The 14,973-nt window shown below is 36.0% G+C and overlaps 1 protein-coding gene across 3 annotated transcripts in view; it reads left to right on the forward strand.

Moving 5' to 3' along the window:
• The window catches only part of LOC150095390 (ER degradation-enhancing alpha-mannosidase-like protein 1), a 409,738-nt gene that overhangs the window by 355,920 nt on the left and 38,845 nt on the right, over positions 1 to 14,973 (forward strand). The window contains exon 12 of one of the 3 annotated variants that reach the window (XM_090410570.1): positions 11,378 to 11,481. The exons of the other annotated variants lie outside the window; for them this stretch is intronic. Within the exon in view, the coding sequence (XP_090266696.1) occupies positions 11,378 to 11,401 (24 nt within the window). The 3' untranslated portion in view covers positions 11,402 to 11,481. Of the gene's footprint in view, positions 1 to 11,377; positions 11,482 to 14,973 lie in introns of those variants that run through there. 3 annotated transcript variants of the gene reach the window in all.

Consider the following 14,973-nt stretch of genomic DNA (forward strand, 5'->3'; position numbering starts at 1 on the left):
ACCTTGTACCTGTCCTATTCCTCTAGTATTAAAATTTACTCCTCCAGGATGATTCCCATTTTTATCGCACAATGTCATTCTTCAACAGTCATTTCTCCTGCTACTGGCCACATAGCTAAAAAATTCCCTAGAATTTTCTTTGGATCTTAGGGCCAATCTCTTCTCATATTCCAGTTTCGCCTTCCTTACCATACTAGTCACTCTCCTGGCCTGTGTCTTATATTGTTCACGCATCTTCTCTTCACCTATCTCGTTATATCTCTTCCATAGCCTCTTTTTTACATGCAGTTCCTATTTAATATTGTTTGTCATCCACTTTACACTAAATTGTGTCTTCTTCACTCGTGGAATACAGCTTACTATTGCTACTAACAAATATTCCTTCACAATTTCTCAAACACTAATGATATCCCGTCCTTCCAATTCCTCTTCCATGAAACTTCCCCGAGTTGACGTCTAAGACTATTATAATCACCTGCCTTATAATTCTATATACATTCCTGTCTCTTTGATACTGCTGCATGTCTATTGCCTATTCATCTTCCAAGTCAAAACCATATGGTCACTCTCTCCAACTGGTGGGAGAGATGTCATCTCAGTTATTATCAACTCTTCTGATGCCATGACCAAATCCAAAACTCTTGAACCTCTTGTTCATTCTAATACATGTTGCCTAAGACATTTCTCCCTCAAGAATTCTAGAAATTCCATTCCCTTATTGCTACATGCAGCTTCCTCTCCCCAATTTATACTGCTGTAGTTAAAATCTCCCATAACAATCATTCTTTTTGCACTTGCCACACTCAACTGTCTAAACATTTCCTGGTCCCACCCTCTGTGCTCCTTGGTATGTAGTAACACCCCACTAAATATCCTGTCTTGCCCACCTCTACCTCACACCATATGCTTTCAAAATCATTAGTGTCACTGCCTTCCAAAGCCTCCACTCTTAGAGGACATAAGTCGTCACTTATCATAAGCAGTACTTGCAGCCAGACTCGCCGATATTCGTTTCCGCTTCTCATTGCACGTAACTAGTGAATCTGACACTGCTCTTTGGGCAGTGTATAGTATGCTTGCACGCATTATTTCTGTGAGGAAAGGGTGAACTATTTTTTTGCAATCTAATTTTATTTTGTTAAAATAACATATAATTATTTATTTATTATAGATACAAGGCTGAATTATGACGGGTGTCACTGTTGAAAATATGAAAAGAATTATATTTTTTCAATTATGGTTACACGAAACAAATACACTGTGATCTGACGCAGTGTGAGACTGATCGCACCAATTGCAGGTAGACTTGCCAATATTCATTTACACTTAACACTGCTCTTTGGGCAGTGTATCGTATGCTTGCGCTTATTATTTCTGTGAGATATGAAACTTTTATTATTGGTGTTTGTTCGTGGTGAGGTGAAATATTTTTAATAAAGCAATTTTTTAACATGTAAATTTATTTAGTAATAAATTGGTTACTGATTAGGAAAAAAATAATTTTTTTTTATTTTGTATACGCAGCACTCACTCCCACTTAAAACTTTCACCGGCTGCCACTGATGTGAAGTATAAGTTATTTGCTTTATTTTGCCCATATGGCTAGTGGAATGGTTAATAATCTAGATAATAATAATACTAGAGGCCTCCTGAAATAATGCTTTCCTGGTGAGACATTTGCATATGCTAAAGTGGTACCATCATGTGTTAGATGAATTTTATTATCATAATACCATGATAATACTTGATTGCATCACAAATTTCATCTAAAAAAATTCACACATGCACACACTCAATATATATATATATATATGTAATAAATTTTTTTTAACTTGGGGATATTGTATATTAGGATAACCAAGTTATTTTATAAACTTGGTTATTTTAACTCCTAATCCCAAGTATGCAAACAATTAAGTTTGCGCCTGAAACAAAGTTCAAGTCTAAAGATGATACAATACCAGGGCAACTCATTGTAAAGGTGGGTAAAGCTCTGATCACTAGTCTTAGTATTTTCCCATAATGTAAAGCACAGCTCACTAGAAGATGTATACTGCAATGCATTATGGGTGGGGTCACTACCCAGACTGGTTTCAACCTTTTTTGAGGTCTCCTCAGTGAGTAGCTAGACCCTAAATACCAAGGTTATAGTAATACGGAGCCTTATCAACTTTACCTATAGAAGTTGCAACAAGGTGTTTTTATTTTTAATAAAAATCCCTGGAGGAGATATAGATGTAATAATTTTTTTTTTAACTTGGGGATATTGTATATTAGGATAACCAAATTAATTTATAAACTCGGTTATCCTAATAGAAGTTAATTTATAAACTTGGTTATCCTAATATACAATATCCCCAAGTTAAAAAAAAAATTATTACGTCTATATCTTCTCCAGGGATTTTTATTAAAAATAAAAACACCTTGTTGCAACTTCTATAGGTAAAGTTGATAAGGCTCCGTAGGGTCTAGCTACTCACTGAGGAGACCTCAAAAAAGGTTGAAACCAGTCTGGGTAGTGACCCCACCCATAATGCATTGCAGTATACATCTTCTAGTGAGCTGTGCTTTACATTATGGGAAAATACTAAGACTAGTGATCAGAGCTTTACCCACCTTTACAATGAGTTGCCCTGGTATTGTATCATCTTTAGATTTGAACTTTGTTTCAGGTGCAAACTTAATTGTTTGCATACTTGGGATTAGGAGTTAAAATAACCAAGTTTATAAAATAACTTGGTTATCCTAATATATATATTTTTTTTTTTTTTTTTCCCACTATTAATTAGGACCTAATGCCCACATTCACCTTGTCATGGTGCATCCCATTAGAAGATTTCTACTTTGATATTGAATAAATGAGAATGGGCTGGGGATATGGGGTTTAGCTGACCAAATTGAATTCTGTATCATTGAAATCAAAAGTCATGATGTCACAACAAGATGAAATGCCATACCATCTGCTGTGTTGCCCCAGTTAATGCAAGGCCCCTGATGTTTTTGTCAGGGAACTTGGGCAAACAGTGACAAGTTAGCTACTTGAACAAACTCCAGCTCAATATTAAACTCTTATATTAAATAATATAAGAATATTATAATATAAAAAAATATTAAATACCACAAAGTAGGAAACAGTGAACATTATGGACAATCCACTGTTTCCTACTTTGTGGTGTTTATATGTAATGGACCATTGTCTCTTTCAGCAAGACAGTGCACCATATCATAAGGCTTTTGCTGTTACTGCATGGTTTGTGGACATGAATGGCACCACACTTGACTGTCCTCCATAGAGCCCTGATGTCAACCCCTATTGAACATTGTGGGATGAACTGGAGTGTTGGTGAGTTCAAGGGACATCTGCCCCACAAACAATCTACGACCTCATTACATGCGAACAAGAAGAATGGTCCAAAATTCCCATTGATTCTATTGTATGCTTGTTGAAAGTATGCCCCATAAGACTGCAACAGTCATTGCAGTAAAATGAGGTCTTACATTTTATTAAGGTGGGTGCCATGGCTGTTTTGTTTCTCACACTGTGGTGTCCATTGATTTCTTTCCAAGCAATGCAGAGTAGCAAGAATTAAGGGTCTTGTATTGATCATTGCATTAGAGCATGTTATTATAAATGGGGGTGTCAAATCTTCTTCCAGTTGGTAAGAGTTACCATGAAGTGGTCACCTAAGTAATTGACAGCCATATGAGGACATGTGGAACTAAAAGGTCAGTGATTATGAAAAGTTCAGGAGACGGTTTGCAGCTCTATCCTGGAATGAGGAACTTGATCGAAAGAATATCAATGCTGCTTAGGCCCCACTCAACAGCTATCCAGCAGAGGCACTCTGAATGCATTCCAGAGGTCAGGAGGTTAAATAAGGTGTGAAATGGATGAATTAAGAAGTTATGCATTCAATCTAAAGAAGAATGCTGGTGATTAGTTTACGGAATTAACAACGCATATAAAGTATATTAATTAAAGGTAACTTTAATGAATAACTTCTATATTTCGGCAACGTCACATTGCCATCTTCAGGAACATAAAGATATGGTATGTGCACGCAGGCACTAACACAAAGCAAATGAGGAAGAAAGCAAGAAACTAATATTGTTCCTAAAGTCCTAGGGCTAATTTGGTAGTCTTGGCAGTTGTGCTGAAGTTCTCATAATGTAAGTCTCCCAAATTTGGGGTAGTTTCATGCACCCAAGTTTGTTGAGGTTAGGAACGTTTTTTAGAGCTGCTGAAGATTCTATGAATAATCTTTCGTATTTAAACTTGCTGCGATGAATTATTTTTGTTTTCTTCCAACGAATTTTATGGTGGGTATCTAAGGCATGGTCTGCCAGCCCAGAGCGGCTGTATTGGTGGAACCGGATGTAGTCTTTGTGTTCTGAAATCCTGATATTTGTTGTTCTGCCTGTTTGGCCAAAGTAGGACAATTTGCAGCTGCAAGGGACCTGGTATACACCCGGTAGGTCTAGGGGAATTGGTTGGTCTTTGGTAGAGCGGATAAGGGATGCCAACTTTTTATATGGTTTGTAACAGGAAGTAAGGTCATATTTTTTGAGGATATTGGTTATTTTCTCAGAGGTGCCCTGGATGTAGGGGATGGTGATAGACTTGGTGTAATCTTTATTGTGGAGGGGGGGAGTGGGTTGTGGTTTACTGGTTTTAGTATTTTTTGGATTTTTTGGGGGTTATAGCCATTGGCTAAGAAAGTGTTGAGGATGTGGTTTAGTTCAGTAGTTAGGGCCTTGTCATCTGAGCAGATTAATTTTGCCCTGTTATATAGTGTTTTTATAACCCCATATTGTTGTGAGGGGGGGGGACTGCTGGTGAATGTATCTGCCAGTATGGGTGGGTTTTCTGTGAACAGAGAAAACCAAAGATCCATCAAGCTGGCGGGTGATTAAAGTGTCTAGGAAGGGGAGGGTGTTGTTTTCCTCTTTTTCTAAGGTGAACTGGACTCTGGGGCGTTGGTTGTTTAAGTGTGTTAGGAACCAGCAGTCCCCCCCCCCCCTTCACAACAATATGGGGTTATAAAAACACTATATAACAGGGCAAAATTAATCTGCTCAGATGACAAGGTCCTAACTACTGAACTAAACCACATCCTCAACACTTTCTTAGCCAATGGCTATAACCCCAAAAAAATCCAAAAAATACTAAAACCAGTAAACCACAACCTCCCCTTCCCCCCCTCCACAATAAAGATTACACCAAGTCTATCACCATCCCCTACATCCAGGGCACCTCTGAGAAAATAACCAATATCCTCAAAAAATATGACCTTACTTCCTGTTACAAACCATATAAAAAGTTGGCATCCCTTATCCGCTCTACCAAAGACCAACCACTTCCCCTAGACCTACCTGGTGTATACCAGGTCCCTTGCAGCTGCAAATTGTCCTACTTTGGCCAAACAGGCAGAACAACAAATATCAGGATTTCAGAACACAAAGACTACATCCGGTTCCACCAGTACAGCCACTCTGGGCTGGCAGACCCATGCCTTAGATACCCACCATAAAATTCGTTGGAAGAAAACAAAAATAATTCATCGCAGCAAGTTTAAATACGAAAGATTATTCATAGAATCTTCAGCAGCTCTAAAAAACGTTCCTAACCTCAACAAACTTGGGTGCATGAAACTACCCCAAATTTGGGAGACTTACGTTATGAGAACTTCAGCCCAACTGCCAAGACTACCAAATTAGCCCGCCAGAGGCACCATTAGGACTTTAGGAACAATATTAGTTTCTTGCTTTCTTCCTCATTTGCTTTGTGTTAGTGCCTGCGTGCACATACCATATCTTTATGTTCCTGAAGACGGCAATGTGACGTTGCCGAAATATAGAAGTTATTCATTAAAGTTACCTTTAATTAATATACTTTATATGCATTGTTAATTCCGTAAACTAATCACCAGTTATGTCTGACCAACGTATAAGCCTTGCTACTAGAATAAAGAAGAATGCATTATGAATACACACAAGCTGAGTGGTAATCAGTTGTACGAGAAGTTCAAAGAGCAAACAAAAACAGTGACTTACTTGGTAAGGGCAGCAAACGTTCAGAATGAGCAGCAATTAGCTAATAGTCAAAAAAAAAAATCTCTGGGAGAGTTTGTTTGATATGTGTCCAGTTTGATATTGGTTGGTGAAAATGGTAGAATGATAACTACTGTGGAGGATATTGTTGAGAGATTAAATGAGTAGTTCATATAGGTATTTCATTCTCATGAATGTGACGTGCAGAACTTAAGCACAGTGAGAAGGATGGAGGAGGGACTAATGGTTTACTGTGCAGGTGTGTGTGTGTGTGGGGGGGGGGGGGGGAATTAAGTAGGCTTGATGATATGTCTCTGCATGTTTTGAGAGACTGTTCCAGAAAGTTAAGAACAGCTTGTCACCTTTTGGTGAGTCTTAGATTGGGTCAAGTTCTAAAGGAGTAGAAAGAGGACAAAATGTTTCTGCTTTTAAAAGTTGCAGACCAAGATTCAGAACTGGATTGAAAACAGTAGTATATCCTTTGATGAACAGCATTGATTTGCTAAAGGAAGGTCATGTTTAGCAATCTATTTGCTTATTATAACAAAGTCACAAATGCATACACAGTGGTATATTTAGAGTTTGCAAAGGCCTTGGCTAGAGTTCCAATTACAAGCTGGTAATTAAATTTTAATGTATGGATGGATTTGAATAGTAGATTAGTGCACTGGATTGGAGATTTCTGCCTGATAGCAGGGGCGAATGCTGGACTTGAAATTCACGCTTGCTCTTGTTATCATTCATGGAGTGATTGAAGTCTGATTAGCGGAATAATGAATTACTGACCATTTAAAACTATGTACAGGTATCCCTCGTATAACGTGGATGTTAGGTTCCGCAGAAATGCCGTGTTATATAAATCACATTATGCAAGTCAAATACATAGTATAAAAATTACAAATTGTACTTAAACTTCATTGCACATAATGCATAAATGTTTTAGGCAAAATAAAATAGTGTATATTTTAATCTTTCATAGCACGAGGATTGGTTAATAAATACTGGTTTTGTCATGTAATCACTTGATGCATTACTACAAAACAGTAGAGTAATTCTATCTTTGGAAACTTTGAATCCAGAAGATGATCTTTCATTTTTCGAAATATAGGTGCATTTTTGCACTTTTTTCCAATATAGCCTGGATTCATCTGCATTGAACACCTGGTCTGCACTATAAATAAATGTTTATAAACTTTGAGAGTTTTTTGTTTAATAAGATTTCCATCCATAGGAATTTTCTTTTGAGGTGCAATCTTCTATTGAAATCATTAGAGATTTCTCCATTTTTCCATTAGAACAGTGTTTCTCAAAGTGTGGTACGCATACCCCGGGGGTACACGAAAGGTCGTTAGGGGATACGTGGCAATTTTCGGCTATGCATAATTAAAGGAGTCATTATATTTTTCAACAAACAGTGCAATTAGAGACAACCGGGATAAAACGGATAATGAATCACATCTCCTCTCCAACAGAAACTGCCGTATAGACCAAGCAAAACCATATGTTGCTGGTGGAACATATGGTTTTGCTTGACGCCACCCCGTCGTTGACGTGTTAAAACTAAGAAATATATAGTGAATGTGTTTCAGATATTATGGAATTCGGTTGAAGGAAATTAGCATTTCAGCTCAACTGTTGAAATGCTAATTTGTCTTTGATTCACACGATTTTTTGTTAATGCTGCACCAATCATATGCAGTTCTTCGCTGCTCTACGTATCTCAAGTCTTAAATGACTGGTAATTTTTGCTTGAAATAATGGGAAAGAAGATGCTATTTGGGTAGATGACTTTGACGATGCACACAAAGAAACTGTTCTTGATGCCAAAAGCAGTGATAGCGAGTAGGAGCTTCTTGGTAACTTGCACCATTTTCAGTTTTTTTCTGAAAACTTTAGTTTCGAAAAAATTCCCGCATGTATCTCGCAACACGATTTTTTAGTTTTAATTTTGGGAAAAAAGTTAGTTATATTCGAGTAAATTTTTTACTCGAATATAACTAACTACTTTTTTTAGCTTTCAAATTCTTACATATGGATCATTGATTAAAGATTGGATTTATAAAATCCCCCAAAGAGATCAATAATATAGCAAATACAAGTAGCTTTAAGCAACAAGAAAACGTTGATATTGCATCTGGATCAAATGAAATTGATAAGAGTGTGTCGTCTGACATCTCTAGAGAACCAAAATTTAAAAATAAATCATATTTTTTGTTTACATGAACATATAAATTCAAATAAAATAGATATTTAATTTTGATTAATATTTTTAATTAATTTATTAATTTTAATTAATTAATTAGGGGTACTTGGTAATAATGAAAATTTAAGAAGGGGTATGCGGATATCTGAAGTTTGAGAAACACTGCATTAGAATATTGCATACACGAGCAACATGTTTTGCACTTATCGTTGACCCAGCAATAAACACTTCTCAGATTTTATGTTCATTTTGTTTGATTGTTTGAATTGTTGATTCATTTAAATTCAAAGTCCCTGCAAAAACTCGTGGTTTTTCTCCATTTTTCAACCGATCCCAGATTTTGAATATTTTTCTTCGAGAGAAATTAATTTTGTTTTCAATGTTGGTTTTTCCCTTTCGTTGCAGTTTGTGGTTATTACTATAAAAATTATTTTTTACACAAAAAAGCAAGCATCATATATTGTATGTAACTCACCAGAAAATAAAGTGCTCAGCTTGAGATGAACACACTTATGATTTTTAATGCACTTTCCTGGTAGAAACGAGGACAATTTTCAACAATAAACATTTTATATAGTAAACAATTGGTACATATGTGCTAAAGGGTATATCCCCTAATATAAATTCACTACTTATAATTACATGCAGGATACAGGCAGACAAAAATTTAATGAAGATAAAATTTTATTTTTAAGTCACGCGGTGAAAAACATATTAAAAGATAAAGGGTTACTACAATTTTAGACCGCATTGTATAAGTACCGCGTTATATGAGGGTTACCTGTATTTAGAAATTTATGTACATTTAATCATACAAATACAACATTTATTTTACAAATAATATTCTATCTTTTTCAATTTAGCTACTTGAATACAAATTCTACCCTACAGTTCTTCTTTATGAACTGGTCAATAACATTGTCATAAATAGTTGGTTTTAACTTAATTTTCCAAAGCAACATGCACACGTGTAAAGGCTGGCTGAAGCTCACTGGCTAGAGCTACTTTGACTGCGTATGACCCATATTTAAGCAAGGGTGAGATGATGTGGAGGAAGTGGAAATGGCTATGCGCGCATGCATGAAATCACAGTGCTGAAGCGAAGACCTGGATGCTCCTACAACTGAGCAAGCCAAGGTAGCTTGACTAGTGTCGGCCTTCGATACACAACGCAAAGCTCAATTATTGCCGTGCAAGCATAAAACGTCTTCTGTCTACAAAAATAAAAGCCTAAATGGAATGCTCATAAATGCATGCATTTATTAACAAATAAATATTACTTCTTTCTCAATTAATGAGCTTGTGTAGCAAGCATGGAGAATTCGCCACTGCCTGATAGATAGAGCAAGTTGTATGAAGGGGAAATATTCCAGAAGAGAGAAGTCACTTGTTATGTGCTTCAAGGACTTTTGATGTTAAACGTGCATGTGATGATGTTGGGAAAGGTTTAACGGTGATATCGTTGTTTGCAGATGATGATGCAATCTTAGGAAGAACTGTGAGGAGTAGAGCAGATATTATAGCTTCGCAAGAGGATTTGAATAGACTGGGTGAATGTGCAAGTGAGTAGTGTTGCCATTTCAATGTTGCAAAATGCAAGGTTTTAAAATTTATGAAGGAAAGATGGGCTGCAGAGTATACAATTGGTCAAGGATATCTTAGAAGAGGTGGAGGCGATAAGGGATCTGGAGGTGATGGTGGATATGACCTAACATTTTGGGAACACATTGCTGCATAACAGATTATGGCAGGAGCTGACAAGTAGAAGAAAGAACATTGTGGTTCCATTGTATAAGACTTTGATCAAGTCAAATATGGATTGCACAAATTTGGCAACTGGTTTTGAAAAGAATGATGAAGTATTGGAATGGGTTCATAGGCAGTTAGCTAAGTTAGTTTCTGGTATCTAGAATGCTTGATATGAAGGCAGATAGATGAAATGTAATTTGCAGAGTCTAGTGGATAACAGGAAGGGGGGGGGTATATGACATAAGGGATTATTTCTAGATTAATGTGGATGAGGTTTTTCATAAAATGAAGGGACACATGGGAGAACAAGCAGCATCCCTGAATGCTAGATATAGTGGGTGTGAGCAGAGGGATGAGAATAGGTTTATTGCATGGAGAATGATGGGTATTTAGAATGAATTGCTTGAGTGTAGGTGTGAAGATGTTGAATGTGAGTTCTATCAGCATTAGTTGATAGAACTAGCAATGCAAATTGTTTCAACTAGCAATGTGAGTTGATAGTATAAACAAGGTAGAATAATAACTGGATTTTTTTAAAAAAATAATGTTATAAGCCATGTCCTAGCATCATAAGGTATAATAAACATCATCATGCTTTTCAAGGATTTAAGTCTAGAGTGGCCTATTTCAGCCTTAGAAGTCATCGTTGATTCTCTTTAGAGGACGTCCTGGTTGTCTTTTTCCCAATGATTTGTAATTTAAGTCTTAGTAATCTTTCTGTTTTCATTCTTTCAACGTGTTCCTTCCATTTATGTTTATATTTTTTAATTTTTTCTATTACTGATTCCTGGTTTAATTCTTTCATAAGTTCTTCATTTCTTTTGTGATCGAATAGAGTATATTTTGAAGTTTTTCTCATAAACTTCATTTCACCTGTTATTAATCTTTGTCTTTTTGTTTTATTGTCCAGATTTCACTTCCATACAATAGGACTGGTAGGGCTAATGTATTGTATACTTTTAGTTTGGTTTGTTTTTGAACTAAGTTAGGTTTAAATATAGAGTTAATTACACCTATTATTTTGAAATATTATACAATTTTTAGGTTTGTCTTTTTTCATTTTCATATGTAATCATACATCCTATGTAGTTAAATGAATTCACACATGTTTTAAGATCTTGTTATCTATTACTATTTTAGTTCTTATTTGATCTTGTCCTTTAAAGACCATCATTTTTGATTTTTCTCTGATATTACCATCCCATAATCTTTGGCTATTTGATTTAAATTTAAAAATATTTCTGTAAGTTATTTTCAGAATTTGTAATTATTATTTGGTCATCAGCAAAAAGTAGAGTGTTTAAAAGTTCATAATAGGAGAAAGTTTAATACCTTGATGAAATTTTTATTCCATTTTATTATTATTTCATTTAGATAAATATTAAAAAGAGTTGCTGAAAGGGGACATTCCTGTCGGACTCCTTGATTTATCTTTCTCAGATATGATAGTATTTGTATTTGATTATTTTCTTATATACTTAACATAGCTTTTAGAATATTATTTGGTATTTGTCTTTCTTTTAATATGTTAAATAAAATACTTCTTTTAACTTTATCAAATGCTTTTTCAAAGTCAATAAATGTAATATGAGTTTCTAAATTGTATTCTCTTCTTTTCTCTATTATTAATTTTAAGCAAAAGGTTGGGTCTATACATGATCGTTCTTTTCCAAATCTATTTTGTACTTATAAAATAAAGCTTTCAGAATATTTTATTAGTTTGTTATTTAAAATTCTGCTATATATTTTGTAACAGGAATTTAGAATACTTATACCTCTATACTTTTTAGGGTCACCTTTTTTAAAGATATGGATCACTATTGGAAGTTTTTTCCCACTTGGTTAGACTATAATAAATTTAGTTTAATCCTTTATCCAAGTGTAAGCAAACAAAGTTTGTGCCTGAAGTATCTTCAGGACTGAGGCAACTCGTGATAAAGGTGGACCAAGCTCTCATCACTCCTTGTCTCAGTATCTCCCATAATGCAAAGCACATCTCCTTGTGGACATGTATTATTATTATCAACACCCGATCTCCATGGGGTCAGAGACTCATTGTGGGAGTACTCACTATTGCATACAATGCTTATCCAACCTTGTCTTAAATTTGCATTCAATGTGTCCACATTCACAACACACTCAGGCAATGCATTCCACTCACCAACCACCCTCCATGCAAAGAACCTGCTTCTCACTCCTTTGCTCACACTCTCCTTATACAGTTTCCTGCAATGGCCTCTTGTTCTACTTTCCTCTCCAATTCTATGAAAAATCTCTTCCATGTCTACCTAATAACAACCCCTGACCAGTTTATATGTCTCAATCATATCCCCCCCCCCTCTTCCTCCTATTCACGAGCCTCTGCAACTTACATTCCCTCAATCTGTCCTCGTACTCCACATTCCAAAGACCATTGACTACCTTTGTGAATCTTCTCTGTACCCTTTCCAACATATCCTCATCACCATGAAAACCCGGTGACCAAATCTGTGCACAATAATCCATATGAGACCTGATCAAGGCCTTATACAATGGAATCACAACCTCTCTATTTCTGCATGTCAGGGTTCTCCGCATTATTGCCATTATTCGATGTGTCTTCACAACTTGTGCAGTGTGGCCCCTCAATTTCAGGTCCTTGTCCACCATTACACCTAGATCTCTCATCTCCTCTACTTCTGTTAAAGTTTCCTCACCAAGTGTATACTTGGCATCCCATCGTTGCTTACCATATCTCAAAACCTTACACTTGTCAACATTGAACTGATAGTTCCATTTACCTGCCCATTCATGCAATCTATTCAAGTCCTCTTGTAAGGCATTAACATCATCCTGATTGTGCATTGCTCTCCCCAGTTTTGCATCATCTGTAAACAGCTGGATATCGCTAGTGAAACCCAACCCAACATCATTAACATACAAATTGAACAACAATGGCCCCAAAACTGACCCCTGTGGCACACCACTGGTGACTTTTCTCTTTCGAGATACTGCACCCCCATGTACAACTTTCTGATACCCCTCTGACAGCCAGTCGCTGATCCATCACAGAAGTCTGTTATCCAATCCCATCTCTTTCGATTTAATTAAGAGCTTGTCATGTGGCAGTCTATCAAAACCCTTTGCAAAATCCAACTACACCACTGTATATGCATCTCCTCTGTCCAAGGTATTTGTCACCTTGTTATTGTACATAAGTAAATTAGTGAAACATGACCTCCCCTTAACAAACCCATGCTGATAACCAAAGAGAATACTGCTGTTATCAACCCATTTCTGTAACCTACTTCTCAGCAATCTCTCCAGGACCTTCACCACAACTTATAATTCCACATATATCCTTTCCTCACAAAAGCCTGTATATGACTAGCCACAACACAGGTGATTACTTCATGATCACTTTCACCAACTGGAGGAAAATCCGAAACCTCTCTAATAATTACATCCTCTGCAATCATTCTGCAATCAGCATCAACATGCTGTACTAAATCAGATTTCTTATTGGTAATATAAAAATTGTTCTTGTCATCTTTTTTCCACAAAATGACCAGTTTGTTCAAAGTAAAAGAAGTGACAATCACATGGAACTTATTACATGCATGAAAGTGAAATGAGGAGAGTTTATTGAGTAAAAAAACATAGATACTAGGTTGTATTTCTTAAGGATTTTTGAAATTTTCTTGAGACATCTGAACTATAAGGAAATTGAACCCTATGTGCTGGCTCTGGGTTGCTAGAAACAGGCTTTTAGGAGTGAAAATTTTCATGTTTTTTTTTGTTGCAGGAGAAGCTGTCATTTTGCATGGTACTCTGGATGTTGTGAAGTTCTAGTTGGAGATCCTAAAGGGAGTGGGAGTTAGAGCAAAAAGAACAGCTTTCCCAGCTTGATGACTCTTACTAGCTTTCTCCTAGCAACCTAGAACCAGTAGAGAGGTTTCCAGTCCTTCATATTTCAAGTATCTCTGAACCAATCTCAAAAATCCTCAAAAAATGTGACCTAGTATGTTTTTTCTAAAAATAAACTCCCTTTCTTGCTGCTTTCTTCTAATTATAAACAATCTCCTCTTTCCAGGTATCTATCAAATTCCCTGTGATTGTATCTCTTCTACTTTGGACAAACTAGGTGTCCCATGGGAAAAAAATTAGAAGACCAGTCTTATATCACCTATGAGAAATCTTGTTTAGCATAGCATGGAATTGATACTGACCACAGACTCTTCTGGTTGAGAAGAGTCTGTGGTCCTGTCTCTTTTACTCATGCCACTTCAGATTCAAACTCTTGTTCAAGGAGTGCTGAGGCTTAGTACATCACCCAATGTAAATTGGATGACTGTCTCAGCTCACCTTGCCAAAAATTTGTGAGTCTCATTTTATCAGTCATTAATATTTTTTTTTTCATTAACCACATCATTTTATTACATCTTTCCTACATTTTTATTATATCTCATTGTGCAAGCACTCACACTGTTTTTTAAAAAAATCCATTGTGTCATTTTACCATGTTTAAACTAGCTTAATGCTGATCTGTTAGTCTGAGATCTATATGTATAAAGCAGCTTTCACTATGTCACAAGTACCTTTGAAAACCCATGAGGTTTTAATGATAATAACACTAATGTTGATAGCTTTACTTCATGCTGATTCATGAAACACAAGAGTGTACATGAGATTTGAAATAGTAAATTATCACCATTTTGTTTCGAGCAGCATAAAAATGAATATCATATTGAAAAGAAGAATATTTAAGAAAATCAAAGTGGAGCTCTATGTAAATGTGAACTCAACTATGCAAATATTATAGGACAAAAAACAATTAGCTTGCAAACAATAATCGAACCTTGCAGGCTCCAAAATAAACATTCATTGATTCAGCTAGACATGTTATGCGGTGAAGTTGCCTGCAAAGGATACAAAAATTAGAATATCGTGGTGAATGCAAAGAGTTGCAAAAAAAAAAAAAAATCCTAGCA

This window comes from Typopeltis vanoorti, chromosome 20, assembly GCF_054136105.1.
Source record: "Typopeltis vanoorti isolate ZY-2024b chromosome 20, IOZ_Tvanoo_1.0, whole genome shotgun sequence".
NCBI lineage: Eukaryota > Metazoa > Arthropoda > Arachnida > Uropygi > Thelyphonidae > Typopeltis > Typopeltis vanoorti.